Raw genomic sequence first — 13,380 nt, 5'->3', positions numbered from 1 at the left:
TGTGTTCTTGGCTCTTCGAGGAATTCCAGAAATACCCATTACAGGTTGAAGTCACCGTGAGAAATCTGGAGTGTTAGGACAATTGCAGGAAACTCATCTGCATGGGAAGAAATGCGGGTAAACAAGCCTTTGAAGACCCTGGGGGTCCTAATGACCTCTGCATTCTTGCTGGGAATCCAAAGGCCGGGACTATCCCCTCCCCTCAGCTACAGCCTCATAAACAGATGCCCAGGATCAGGCCCTCACAGGTGACACACAGGAGGAACCTTCTGGAAAACATTGCCCAGGTGAAAAGGAAACTATCACTCCCCATCATTCTCACACCAGACCAGGACTGAGCTCTTGACACCTTTATTGGAAGGATCCTCAAGGCTGTGGGCACCGAGGTCTAGAGGCAACACAACCAGCACCCATCCACCCATCCACCCACCACAGTGGCAGAGTGCACCCCGTGCAAAACCCCATCACAGAGAGGACCATGGAGCCGCTGCAAAGCCATCATGGAGAGAAGGAAAGTCCCCACTGTCCATCAGCCCCGGCCAGGCCTGGCCCCTCAACCCCTGTAGAACCCCAGGCAGGCCAACGTGGGAGGCACCACACGTGGGTTCCAACTGCTTCTCCAAACCCTGTAGTCTCACATGAGGCAGGGAGGAAATCTGAAAATGGCAGCAGCCTGGGCGCAGAGGCTGCTGCCCGTGATCCCACCACGTTGAAAGGCCAAGGCGGGTGGATCACTTGAGCCCAGGAGTTTGAGATCAGCCTGGATAACATAGTGAGAGCCCATCTCGACATTTTAAAAAATCTCTTTAAAATATAAAACAAACAGCAATACAAAGAAAAAACCCCCCAAGCTGCAGCATGTACACAATGTCACTTTTCCAGCATTCCTGATGGGAAGACCACAAAGCTCACAGAGGCCGAGGGCAGGTGTGGGGGTGGTGCTGTGCCTCCCTGGCGTCCGCAGGAAAATAGTCCTCCGTCCTGTACAGTGTGGGCAGCTCATACGTCACGGGTACTGGTGCAGGCGACTTCTGGAATGACAAGAAATGGTGCTCTATCGGCAATTTGGATCCACTTGTTCCATGACCCAGGAATTCCCCGTCTACAAGTTCATCCCGCAGGACTCACAAATATGACCAAAGACTCTGAGCTCCTCTAACAGCACTGCCTGTGACAGCCAAAGCTGGCCACCCAAAGGGACGAAGACATCCATGTCACGCCCTCTCCATAACGGAATACCCTGTAGGCATCAAGAAGAGCCAGGCAGCCCAGGCGCAGTGGTTTATGACTGTAATCCCAGCACTTTGCGGGGGCCAAGGTGGGCGGATCACTTAAGGTCAGGAGTTTGAGGCCAGCCTGGCCAACATAGTCAAAGCCTGTCTCTACTAAAAATACAGAAATTAGCCAGGCGTGGTAGCGCACACTTGTAATCCCAGCTACTTGGGAGGCAGAGGCAGGAGAATCACTTGAACCCGGGAGACGGAGGTTGCAGTGAGCCGAGATTGTGCCACTGCACTCCACCTGGGCAACAGAGTGAGACAATGTCTCGGGGGGGAAAGAAAAAAAAAGAGCCAGGCAGATCAATATGTTCTGGCAGAGAAGGACTAAGAAAGCAAGGTGAGAAGGGCAGACATGTGACAAAGGGACCTGTACCGACACGTGACAGCTCTGCAGGGCCATCCCAGAGCCTGGGTACAGTGGCTGTGGTTGGTGACATGATTTTTTTTTTTTTTTTTTTTGTCTTGCTGTGTCACCCAGCCTGGAGTACAGTGGTGCCATCTTGGCTCACTGCAACCTTCGCCTCCTGGGTTCAAGCGATTCTCCTGCCTCAGTCTCCCAAGTTAGCTGGGATTATAGGCGTGCGCCACCACGCCCGGCTTTTTTTTTTTTTTTTTTTTTTAGTAGAGATGAGGTTTCGCCATGTTGGCCAGGCTAGTCTCAAATGCCTGGCCTCCAGTGACTCGCCCGCCTCAGCCTCCCAAAGTGCTAGGATGACAGGTGTGAGCCACCACGCCTGGCCAGGACTGATTTTTCTTCCACTGTGTACCCATCTGTGCTGCCTGGAGTTCCTGCCATATGCATGTGCTACTCTTTCAAAAAACAAAACCATTTTAAGAAGTGCTTCCTCATTTCTGGTGAGGATTTCTGTGGAGGGAGGCGGGGAAAGGGAGATTTCCCATTGAGCCGCTCACTGCGCGCTGGCTGGCGGGCTCCTGCAGGCTGCCAAGCGTCTCCAGGAAAAACCAGGTTACCAACAACCACCCGGAATGACGGCTCTCAAACTTGGCCATGCGCTGGAATCTCCTGGGAGTTTTATGAAATACTGATGCCCAGGGCCCACACCAGGGAGTCGGATGTCACTAGTCTGGGGCATGGCCTGGGGGTGGGACATTTCACAGCTCCCAGGTGATTCTCGTGCAGAGTCCAGGCTGCAAGGACCGTGGCCTGCACCAGAGGAAGGAGAGGGCTCCTGGGCTGCTGTTCCTGGTTGGAGCTGGTGGAGATGAACAAGGATGCAGGGCCAAGGGGGACAGAGGGAGGGGACCTTCTCACCACCCCCGACCCTGTCCCCCAGCTCTCTGCACTGTCTCATCTCCTGGCTACCTCTGCCCACTCTGGCTGAGACCCAGTTCTGGCTACAGCTGAAAGCTGGGTGTCAGTGCAGAGATATGGGCTCCAGACTGTGGCCAATGACAGCTCCCCAACTGCCAGACACCTTTGCAGACCCCTTCCTGTGCTCCCTGCTTCCCTTCCCTCCCCTCCCTCTGCACCTGACACCACGACCCCAGTGCAGAGGGGGAGATCAAGGCTCAGGAGGTGCCCTGCCCCAAGTCACACATCCTCCAAGCATCTGTCCACCAGCAACTGACTTACAGGGCACCAGGCCAGCCCTGTCCTGTGCGCTGAGGAGACAGCCATGAACAAGACAACCGTCCCAGCCTTCATGGGGCATGGCACTCACTTAGTGGGGACACAGATGAACCAGAAGAAACAATGCCACCCTATGATGTGGGCTAATGGCAGGATGGGCACAAAGGCCTGGGGAACCCAGATGGGGCCTCAGCTCATCCTAGAGGGTTGGGGGAATTTTGGGGGCTGAGCTGTCTAGAACCTTCACAGCCTCAGCAGCAGCTGGCCAGGAGTCAGGAGAAGTGGGGTATAGCGGTGCCAAGGGCCGGTGTTCCAGGCCAAGGGAACAGCCTGCGCTGAGTGGCTGGGGTGTAGGACTGTGGGGATCAGCGCGTAGACAGGGAGGAAGCCAGACAACGGGCCGGGGCCACCTGCGCTCACTCTTGCAAGCCAAGCTATAACCTTGATCCCAGGAGCACTGGGGGCCTTTAAAGCTCCCAAGCGGGAGGCTGTGTGTGTGATGAGGTCTGCGCTTCAGGAACAGCAGGGAGAGAATACACTCTAGGGGCGAGAGTGGAGCCACGAGGAGGCTGTTGCATGTGTCCCCCGAAAGTGAGAGTGGCTAGGTAATCACGTCCGGGCTCCAGGGCCTTGACTTCCCACCATACCACACCGAGCCTGTTACAGAAGGGAGCCATCAAAGGATCTTACATAAGGTGCAACACGCTCTGACGTCTAGGGACCTCATCCCAGCCTGCGTCACCACCTCCACATCTGGAAAACCAGGACAAGTGACGCAACTTGGCCAAGGGTGAACCTCACACACGGCAAATGGAATGTTCTGCCCAGCCAATGCTCAGTCAGCCACTCTTGGCTCAGCCTGCTCGGGGATGACTCGGGAGATGAGGCCTATTCCCACCTGCCCCTCTTCTCCTAGCACGTTCCCGAGCTATCCCTGCCTCTGTGGGTCAGTGGACACACGTCCCCCTGATGGCACTGCAATCAGAACACAAACAGGAGCTGAGCCACAAGATACATCTCCAGCCAGAGGGCTGCGGCTGGTGGGTACCCGCAGGTATGGGTACCCACAGGTGTGGGATTTCACCCTCTTTCTTTTTAATGATGGCCTGAGAACTGGCTGTCATAGTATCTAGAAAATGCAACATTCGGCCGGGCGCGGTGGCTCAAGCCTGTAATCCCAGCACTTTGGGAGGCCGAGACGGGCGGATCACAAGGTCAGGAGATCGAGACCATCCTGGCTAACACAGTGAAACCCCGTCTCTACTAAAAAATACAAAAAACTAGCCGGGCGAGGTGGCGGGCGCCTGTAGTCCCAGCTACTCGGGAGGCTGAGGCGGGAGAATGGCGTAAACCCAGAAGGCAGAGCTTGCAGTGAGCTGAGATCCGGCCACTGCCCTCCAGCCTGGGCGGCAGAGCAAGACTCCGTCTCAAAAAAAAAAAAAAAAAAGAAAATGCAACATTGAAGTGAATCATGGGAGTTCCAAGCCCGCCCCTCCCATCCTGACACATGACTAGGAGCCAAAGAGTGTTCTGGGATCTGAAAAGAAACGGCCCTTCTTCTCCTGGCCCTGAGGACCCAGGCAAGGGTCAGTGACCAGGCCAGGCCAGAGCCAGTGTCCAGCCCAGCCAGGCGGCCTCTCCTAGGCCAGCTGGGCCTCATCCCAAATCCCTGTTCCTTTTTGAAATGGTTCTATGAAGAAGGATGGAGTTTCTGTCTCCTCCCTCAAGGAGATGGATTCTAAAAATGGAGGAAAAATCAATATCCTTATGAAGAAGCCAAAGAGAAGGAGTGGTGAGAGGCTGCTGGCAGCTCTAGATGTGATCGTATCTTCAGGCCTGGAGAGAACTAATGCAAGGAACTCCCAACAATCACATCCCTCCTGGTGACAGAGGGGAAAGGTCCTCCCTGAATTTGGACAAGGGGGTCGCAGGGAGACAAGCTCTGTCGGTGTCTGGCCAAACGTCACAATGGATTACTGAACAGCTGCTTCCTGTGCACTCAGAAAGGAAGTCAATCACTAGGAGCCCCCAGGGGCTCCACGGAGAACAAGCATGCTTTCCCTTTTCAGGAGGACCACTGCTCTGGAAGACCAGACAAAAGGCTGCAGAGGCTGGTGCCGCTCCACATCCACTCAGGCCCAAGCCTCACACCTGGGAGGGCATGCTGGAGACACGTGGGTGAGTAACCACAGCTCTTTGGAGAACGGGGCTCAAGTCAGCCAGGCAGGGGCAGAGGGGCATGAGCCAGGCAAGGGGCAGAGGGGTATGAGCCAGGCAAGGGACAGAGGGGCATGAGCCAGGCAGGGGCAGAGGGGCATGAGCCAGGAAGCTCAGGTGTTTCCTCTTCAGAACAAAACACGGTCTTGGAGAACGGTGGGCATGGGTGGGCGCTGTATCAGCCTGTCTGTCCACTTCCCCTTGGGGTGCTAGCATCTTGATTTTATTTTATTTTTGAGACAGAGCCTCGCTCTGTTACTCAGGCGGGAATGCAATGGCGCAATCTCGGCTCACTGAAGCCTCTGCCTCCCGGGTTCAAGCGAGTCTCCTGCCTCAGCCTCCCAAGTAGCTGGGATTACTAAAGGCGCCCACCACCACATCCGGCTTATTTTTTTGTATTTTTTTAGAGACGGGGTTTCACCACGTTGGCCAGGCTGGTCTTGAACTCCTGACCTCAGGTGATCTGTCCGCCTCAGCCTCCCAAAATGTTGGGATTACAGGGGTGAGCCACCACGCCCGGCTGCATCTTGATTTTTCCAAGGGATCCCCTTGTGCCCAACTCCCCATCTAAGCAGATCCCCAACCCCTCCACAGCTCAGGTTGGGGCTAAGAGCAGTCCCAGCCCATGTAAGCAGCTCACCCTCCACCCACGGAGGTGAGTCCAGGAGTGAGCATGTGACAGGGCCACTGCGATTCTTGCTGCTGGGACAGGGATGCTCTCCCCAGAGGTTCCTGGGAGTTCAGGTGACGGGCCACTCCTGCCACCCCACCAGGGGCCCGCCTGAGATTGAAGCCCGCGCAGAGGGATGCAGAGTTGGAAGACAGGGCAAGACAGAGTCCTGCCAATATCACTTTGAGCACGTGAACCCTATTTTGCTGAAGACTGGAATTACCCTGGGGCTTTTCCTGTTCATGAGCCTCAAAATTCTCTTCTTCCTTTAAGCCACGCTGACCAGGGTTGCTTGTAACTAAGAGTCCTGCCTGAAATAAATAATAAACCCCCAGGGGTGGGAGCAAGTGCTTTGAAACCAGCCGCCTGAATCAGCAGGTGAGGGCTGGTGTGTGAGGCTGAAAACAACCAGATGCCTGCAGGGCTGTCAGGCTGCAGACGCCCCTGGCGGATGGACAGGACCACGCCCCGGAGGCAGACCCCCTCACTGGCACACCCGCATGCCATGGAAACCACTTTCACACCCATTCTCTCTTGGATTCTCATGGCAGCCTGCAAGGGAGGAGTCGCTGTGTCTCAGAGGTCGCAGGAGGGAGACAGCAGTGGAGCTGGGGTCCACTTGGGCCTGTCCAGCTCCAAGACCAGCCCTTGCCCATCACGCTACAGGGCTCCTTCATGGAGCAGCAAATTCAAACCCTAGGGTTTTCACCCTTGAAAACCTCAGAGGGGACTTCAGAGCTCTCCACCTCCCGTCCCTCGCCCTCCGGCTGGGAATGAGTCCCCGCTGGGGTCCACGAGGTACGTCCAACCCTTTGGAATCCGGCTCCCCACCCCCTCCTCCCAGGCCGCAGGCAGGAATGTTCTCTGCTCTGGGATAGGATAGGTCAAGACACAGAAACCTGACTCGGCTGTGAGCTCCTCCCCAGCCTACCCCAGACCAAGGCCCACCTCTGCCAGAGGGAGTGCTGGGGCGCAGGGCCTGGCTGCTTTCCGAGTCTCCCCACACCCCCGCAGGTCCCTGCGTCCACCCTGCACACCTGAGTTCCCAAACCTGCAGTGCACAGGCCAAATGCATGTGTGCTGGATCTGCTTCGTGATTTTGTAAAAATGGAATTAACTTCAAACATGTAAAAATCAGATTTTCCGTGAAAAGCAGACTGCCGGTTTCTCTTGGAAAATCAGACCATTGGGCGGCTCCGGGCCCACAGTCCCTCGTGGCTGAAAGTGGCTGAGCTGAGGAGCCCCAGCCCCTGAGATCCCCACAGTTCCTGTGACCTGCTGCGTCTGGCCGAAGTCTCAGAGTTGGCCCCAGCAATCCGTACCACCCAGCAGCTTCTTTTCGCACAAAGACCTCAAACGTTTGTCACAGCATGTGATAGGATGAAGCCTCAGGCCCCGGCTGGGTTCACAGCCTCTCTTCTGAAGCCCCCCAGTCAGAACAAGCTCTGCTCTAAAGCCACGCCCACCACCTCCGGGCCTCCGTTTGCCCTGTGCTGCTCTGTTTCTACAAACCCTCCACAGCCCCTCGCCAGTCCTGGCCCACCCGCCTCTCCCTCTTGGGAAGCCCTAATCGCACATCCCTGACCCTGCATGGTTTTCAGGTCAGGGTCAGCAAATGTTTTCTGTAAAGAGCTAGACAGTAAATATTTTACGCTTTGCCAACCACAGTCTCGGTCACAACCACTCAACTCTGCCCAGGTAGTATAAATGCAGCCAGAGACAATATGTAAACAGAAGGCATGGCTGTGTGCCAATAAAACTTTATTTACAAAAGCAATGGCAGGCTGGGTGTGGTGGCTCATGCCTGTAATCCCAGCACTTTGGGAAGCCAAGGCGGGCAGATCACCTGAGGTCAGGAGTTCGAGACCAGCCTGGCCAAAATGATGAAACCCCATCTCTACTAAAAATACAAAAATTAGCTGGGTGTGGTGGCAGGTGCCTGTAATCCCAGCTACTTGGGAGGCTGAGGCAGGAGAATCACTTATACCAGAAGGCGGAAGTTACAGTGAGCTGAGATCGCGCCACTGCACTCCAGCCTGGGTAACAGAGCGAGGCTCCATCTCAAAAAAAAAAAAAAAAAAAAAAGCAGTGGCAGGCCAGATTTGATCCCCAGACCATAGTTTGCCTCTGAATTAAATCTGTCCTCCCAAATAGAACAGGAATGACAAACCCTTGCCTATACCTCCCTACCAAGCCAGGTCATCAGACATGGCTACCCAGTTGCAGGGCCAGGCCTGCCTCGGTGACCGTCCTCGGGCCTGACTTTTATGTGGTTGGTTGTTCTTGGGTGACCAGTGCAGCCCCAGCCAGTGCTGACTCGCCCAGAACAGGCAAGAGGCACAGGTCAACATGGCTGCTGGGCCCAGCATCCTCCACCCCAGAAGGAGGGGCGGGGACACTGCACCTGTACTCGCAGGCTGGGATCCAAGGTTGTCCAGGGTCGGCCCCAGCCACCCACAGCCCCCACAGAACCTGGGCCAGCCCCTGGGAGCCTGAAGCCTCAGGCCAGCCAAGTGGAGGAGCTCAGGTGCCTGCTGTCAGAGGCCCACCTTCATCCCCCAGGGCACTGGGCACCCCCAGTGCCAGGGAACTTGAGAGAGGCCCATCCTACTGTGAAAACAACCATGGCTACTACACGCCAGGTGACACTACTTCTAACCTCACAGCACTCTTTAAGGCAGGGTTTCTCATCCTCCTCAGCCTCACTTTCTTCCTCTACGAAACAGGGATAACGCCGTCAACTTCCCTGAATCCTGCCTGGAGCACGGCAGTGAGGCTGGAGGTGCTGCAGCTACCTTGAGACCAGGAAGACAAAAGCCACATGCTAAGGATGGCAGAACAGCAGCCAGGAGAAGCCTGGGTCCCTGACTACTTCCTTGAGACACCCTGTCAGCTCAATGGGCCACCTCAGTACCTCTTGTCACAAGCAGGAAAAAACACCAACCTATTTGCTCAAAGCACCACGTGCAGCCTGATGTACACATCCTCTTGTTCTCATGATCCCTCTGTTCATAGCAAGCCACCCAGGTCACACAGAGAGTAAATGCACTGAGCCAGGACTCAAGCCCGGGTTGTTCAGATAATGAAATCAAAGGATCAGGCTGAGCATGGCAGCCTGCAATCCTGGCCTTTGGGAGGCCAAGGTGGGAGGATCTCTTGAGTCCAAGAGTTCAAGGCCAGCCTAGGCAACATAGCGAGACCCACCTCTACAAAAACAAAAACATTAGCTGGTCGGGGTGGCACATACCTGTAGTCCCAGCTGCTCAGGAGGCTGAGGTGACAGCATCACTTGAGCCCTGGAGGTTGAGGCTGCAGTGAGCCGTGATTGTGCCACTGCACTCCAGGCTGGGCAATAGAGCAAGACTCTGACTCAAAAAAAGAAAGAAAGAAAGGATCACCCAAGAAGCGACAACTGCTAGATGCAAAAGCAAGCAGATGAGGAGGAGAAGCAAATCTCAAAATCATTCCAAAACAATTCCAAATTGCCTGCGTCTGCCCCTCCTCCCTTGAGTAGGGCTGCACTCCAAAGAGCAGGGTATGGAAAGTGGGGAAAGCAACTGCACAGTGGAGAAACCTGGCAAACATCACTTGGGCCAGGTGACCCACATCCAGCAGCATCAGTGCTGAGCCATGCTCAGGTATCCCTGCTATGATGTGATGAGAAGGGCGCCTTACCTCTGTGGTCTTCCTCCCCTAAACCCACAGCCCTGATCTAAGCATGAGAAAAACATCAGATAGGCCCTAATTAAAGGGTATTGTTCAAAATACCTACCCGATATTCTCAAAACTGTCAAGGTCATCAAAAACAAGGAGAGTCTGAGGCTGGGCGTGGTGGCTCATGCCTGTAATCCCAGCACTTTGTGTGGGTTTTTTTGTTTTGTTTTGTTTTGAGATGGAGTTTCTCTCTGTCACCCAGGCTGGACTGCAGTGGCATGATCTTGGCTCACTGCAAACTCTGCCTCCCGGGTTTAAGCGATTCTCATACCTCAGTTTCCCCAGTAGCTGAGATTACAGGTGCGCGCCACCACACCTGGCTAATTTTTGTATTTTTAGTAGAGACAGGGTTTCACCATGTTGGCCAGGCTGGTCTTGAACACCTGACCTCAAGTGATCTGCCCACCTTGGCCTCCCAAAGTGCTGGGATTACAGGAGTGAGCCACCATGCCTGGCCAATCCCAGCACCTTGGGAGGCCAAGGCAGGAGGATCCCTTGAGCACAGGATTTCAAGGCCAGCCTGGCCTACATAGGGAGACCTCATCTCTACAAACAAAACCCAAAAAATTAGCTGGGCATGGTGGCATGCACCTGCAGTCCTAGGTACTTGAGAGGCTGAGGTGGGAGGATCACCTGAGCTCTGGAGGTCAAGGCTACAGTGAGCCATTATCTTGCCTGCACTCTAGCCTGGGCAACAGAACGAGACCCTCTCTCCAACATAACAACAACAACAACAAAAACCCAAAACCAAAAACACCAAACCAAACCAAACCAAACCAAGAAAGTCTGAGAAACTGTCAGAGGAGACCAGGCTGGGGAGACATGATGACTGAATGTAGTATTGGATCCTGGGACAGAAAAAGGCTTTAGGGAAACCGAAGCAACTGTGTTCATAATGTGTCAGTGTTGGTTCCTTAGCTGTGACAACGCACACAGTAAAATGTTAACAACAGAAGCAGCTGGCCGAGGGGTACAGAGATAGTCTCTGTACTATTACAGCAACTTCGCTCTAATTCTATAATTTTTTTTTAAAGCCAACAGAAGAAACAGATCAGTCTCACTCCATAAACCAAGCCCCAGCCTCTCTTAATTCAACCTCAGTGACCAAGAACGGAGCATTTACAGAGTGCCCAGCCCACGATGGGACCTACAGGGTCACAGAGCATTCATCCTCACAGCGGCTGGGAGAGGCAGGGATCCTCCATCCCACTTTGCAAAAGGGGAAACTGAGGCTCAGCAAGTCACTTGGCCATACCCACTCAGCCGGGAATTGGCAGAGCTGGGGTTCGACCCCAGGCCTGCCCAGCTCCAGCATCTGCACTGTCCCAGCACACAGGCACCCCCGGAGCTGTGTGGAGCTGAGGGTGAGCTCTCAGTCAGGAACCAGGATGTCTCTTCAGCATCTGCCCTCCAACCTCAGGACCCTTAGGGGTTGCTCGATCTGGTCCACTCAGAGAGCACAAATGGGTCACCTTTGGTCAGCATCCGGCTTGCAGACGAATTTAAAAATGAGTTCGTTGCCAACAGTGAAGAACTGGGATGTTCAAATAAACACTGAGTGCCTATTTCTCTAGAAAAACTGAGCTATCTGGCCACCGTGGGCCCGCATTCCCGCAGGGTGCAGTGAGCTGCCTCATCAACCAGGACACGTGCTGTCTGCTTTGCCACTGTCCCCGCCTGGCCTGCAGGACCTGTGGAGCCCTGTGGGCATCCAAGCTGGCAGTGGCTCCAGGCTCACAACGCCAGGCCAAGGCTCCATAAGGCTGAAGAGGATGCCAGTGGAGAGGCCTCTGCTTACCCTGAGCCCTACGGGTAAGGGACTGCTGACCTGGGGCCACCACCATGGCCTGTGGCTGCTGTCCCTCCCTTACTGTCTCCTCCAGTGCTTTCAAGAGCCATGAGTGAGGACCTGTGATGATGCCACTGTACAGATGAGAAAGCGGGCTTGGAGACAACAGGGCTAGGCCATGTGCCCAGGGTCCCAGCTGGTCAAAGGCTGAGGGGAGACTCAACTGGGCTCTTCTGAGCTCTTGGTGGCAGCCCCCACTACCACCGGCCCCCAGGGCCCGTCCCCTAGGTCCTGGGCACCCTGCTGTGTCCGGGCTCCGGGCTTTCTGTACCTCAGCCTGTCCTGCCTGCAATGTCTGTGTCTGCTCCAGAGCCCTGAGTCTTCCAGAACACTGACAGCTGTGAGCAGAACCCCTCCCATTTCTCTGTAGGCAGCCCCTGCGTGTCCAATCCTGCCCTTGGGGTTGGGTTGGACAGCCTTGCAGAGCTCGTGCGGACACCGGCCCCTTCCCATCTGAATCCTCCTGCCCAGTCCAGCCCAGCCTTGGCCCCAGCCTCTGCCGGCCCAGTGACCACAGCAGCTGGTGGACATGGGAGGCTGCCGAGACCCTAGTGACAGAAGCACAGGGTTTGGGGCTGCTAGAGCTGGCAGCCGGTGCCCAGGGTGAGCCAGCAGCAGGGACAAGCTGCGGCAATCTTGTTAAGGTGATGCTGACCCAAGGGGGCAGCTCTGGAAGGTTCCTGGATGCCCACGAATTCTGCTTTTAGCTGGAGGAAAAGTGTTAACATGGAAACCAGCAGAGGAGTGGCCCCAGAAGTCTTGCCAAGCTGCTGGCTACTAAATCCAAGCTCGCGCACAGGGACAGCAGGTCGGGGTGTCGGTGTCACAGCACCCTCCAAACCCAGGGCTCCATGGGGCACCAGCTCCTGATTGGGTCTGGTCCCTCCAAACTTGGTCAACAAACTCTGCTGTCCATGGGCCAAGTCCCCTCTTTCCTCCTGCCCCTCCCCATCCCTCTGTCCTAGAGTCCTGACTCCCTCCTTCAATTGATGGTTTGTGCCAGAGTCATCCTACTTGAGCACCAAGGCACCTGGGCTTTGCTCCTGTCACATGGCCACTGACTATATAGGACACACAAGTATATCTTTATTTTTATTTATTTATTTATTTTGAGATAGAGTCTTGCTCTGTCACCCAGGCTGGAGTGCAGTGGCATGATCTTGGCTCACTGCAACCTTGGCTCACCACAACTTCCGCCTCCAGGGTTCAAGCGATTCTGCTGCCTCAGCCTCTGGAGTAGCTGGGATTATAGGCATGCACCACCATGCCTGGCTAATTTTGTATTTTTAATAGAGACGGGGTTTCACCATGTTGGCTAGGCTGGTCTCAAAATCCTGACCTCAAGTGATCTGCTTGCCTCGGCCTCCCAAAGTGCTGGGATTACAGGCATGAGCCACTGCGCCCGGCCAAAAGGTCATTTAAAAATAAATAAAGCACACAGAAGGCGGCAGATGCAAAGTACAGGGGGAATAACACAGATGACAATTGTGTTAAATAGTATCAATAATGGCACTTTGAGAGGCTGAGGTGGGCAGATCACCTGAGGTCAGGAGGTAGAGATCAGCCTGGCCAACATGGTGAAACCCTGTCTCTACTAAAAATACAAAAAAACAAAAATTAGCCAGGTATGGTGGCGTGCACCTGTAGCCCCAGCTAAGCAGGAGCCTGAGGCAGGAGAATCTCTTGGACCTGGGAAGGGAGGTTGCAGTGAGCCAAGACTGCACCACTGCACTCCAGCCTGGGTGACAGAGCGAGACTCCTGTCTTAAAAAAAAAAAAAAAAAATCAATCATGATCAATAGTAAGTACAATAGCAGCTCCCCCTTACCCTGTCTCGATGATTGCACACTACAGTCCTCTGCAGGGATATGAATGGTGATCCCATTTTATAGTCACGGAAACCAAGACTCAATGGGGCTTAGGAACTCACCTCCCAGCGTGATGCTTCTACGACAGACTGGGTCGGCCTCTGGAGTGTGCAAACCCAGGTAGTCGGGCCCAGGCGTAGGCTACCGCTCTGCTATCTCTGTCTTGAAGTACTTTTTTTTTTTTTTTTTTTT

At 54.7% G+C, this 13,380-nt stretch overlaps 1 protein-coding gene across 1 annotated transcript in view; it reads right to left on the bottom strand.

Annotated features, from left to right (window-relative positions):
- Positions 1-335: 335 nt before the first annotated feature.
- BCAS4 (breast carcinoma amplified sequence 4) overlaps positions 336-13,380 on the bottom strand; it is a 72,925-nt gene continuing 59,880 nt past the window's right edge. Inside the window, exon 4 of the mRNA XM_011993228.1 lies at positions 336-1,031. Coding sequence (XP_011848618.1) covers positions 909-1,031 — 123 coding nt within the window. The 3' untranslated portion in view covers positions 336-908. The remainder of the gene's footprint in view (positions 1,032-13,380) is intronic.

Source organism: Mandrillus leucophaeus, unplaced genomic scaffold (genome assembly GCF_000951045.1).
Source record: "Mandrillus leucophaeus isolate KB7577 unplaced genomic scaffold, Mleu.le_1.0 Scaffold428, whole genome shotgun sequence".
In the NCBI taxonomy this organism is placed as follows: domain Eukaryota; kingdom Metazoa; phylum Chordata; class Mammalia; order Primates; family Cercopithecidae; genus Mandrillus; species Mandrillus leucophaeus.
Note: the sequence above shows the minus strand (reverse complement) of the source record. Positions and strands in the feature narration are given on the sequence as shown.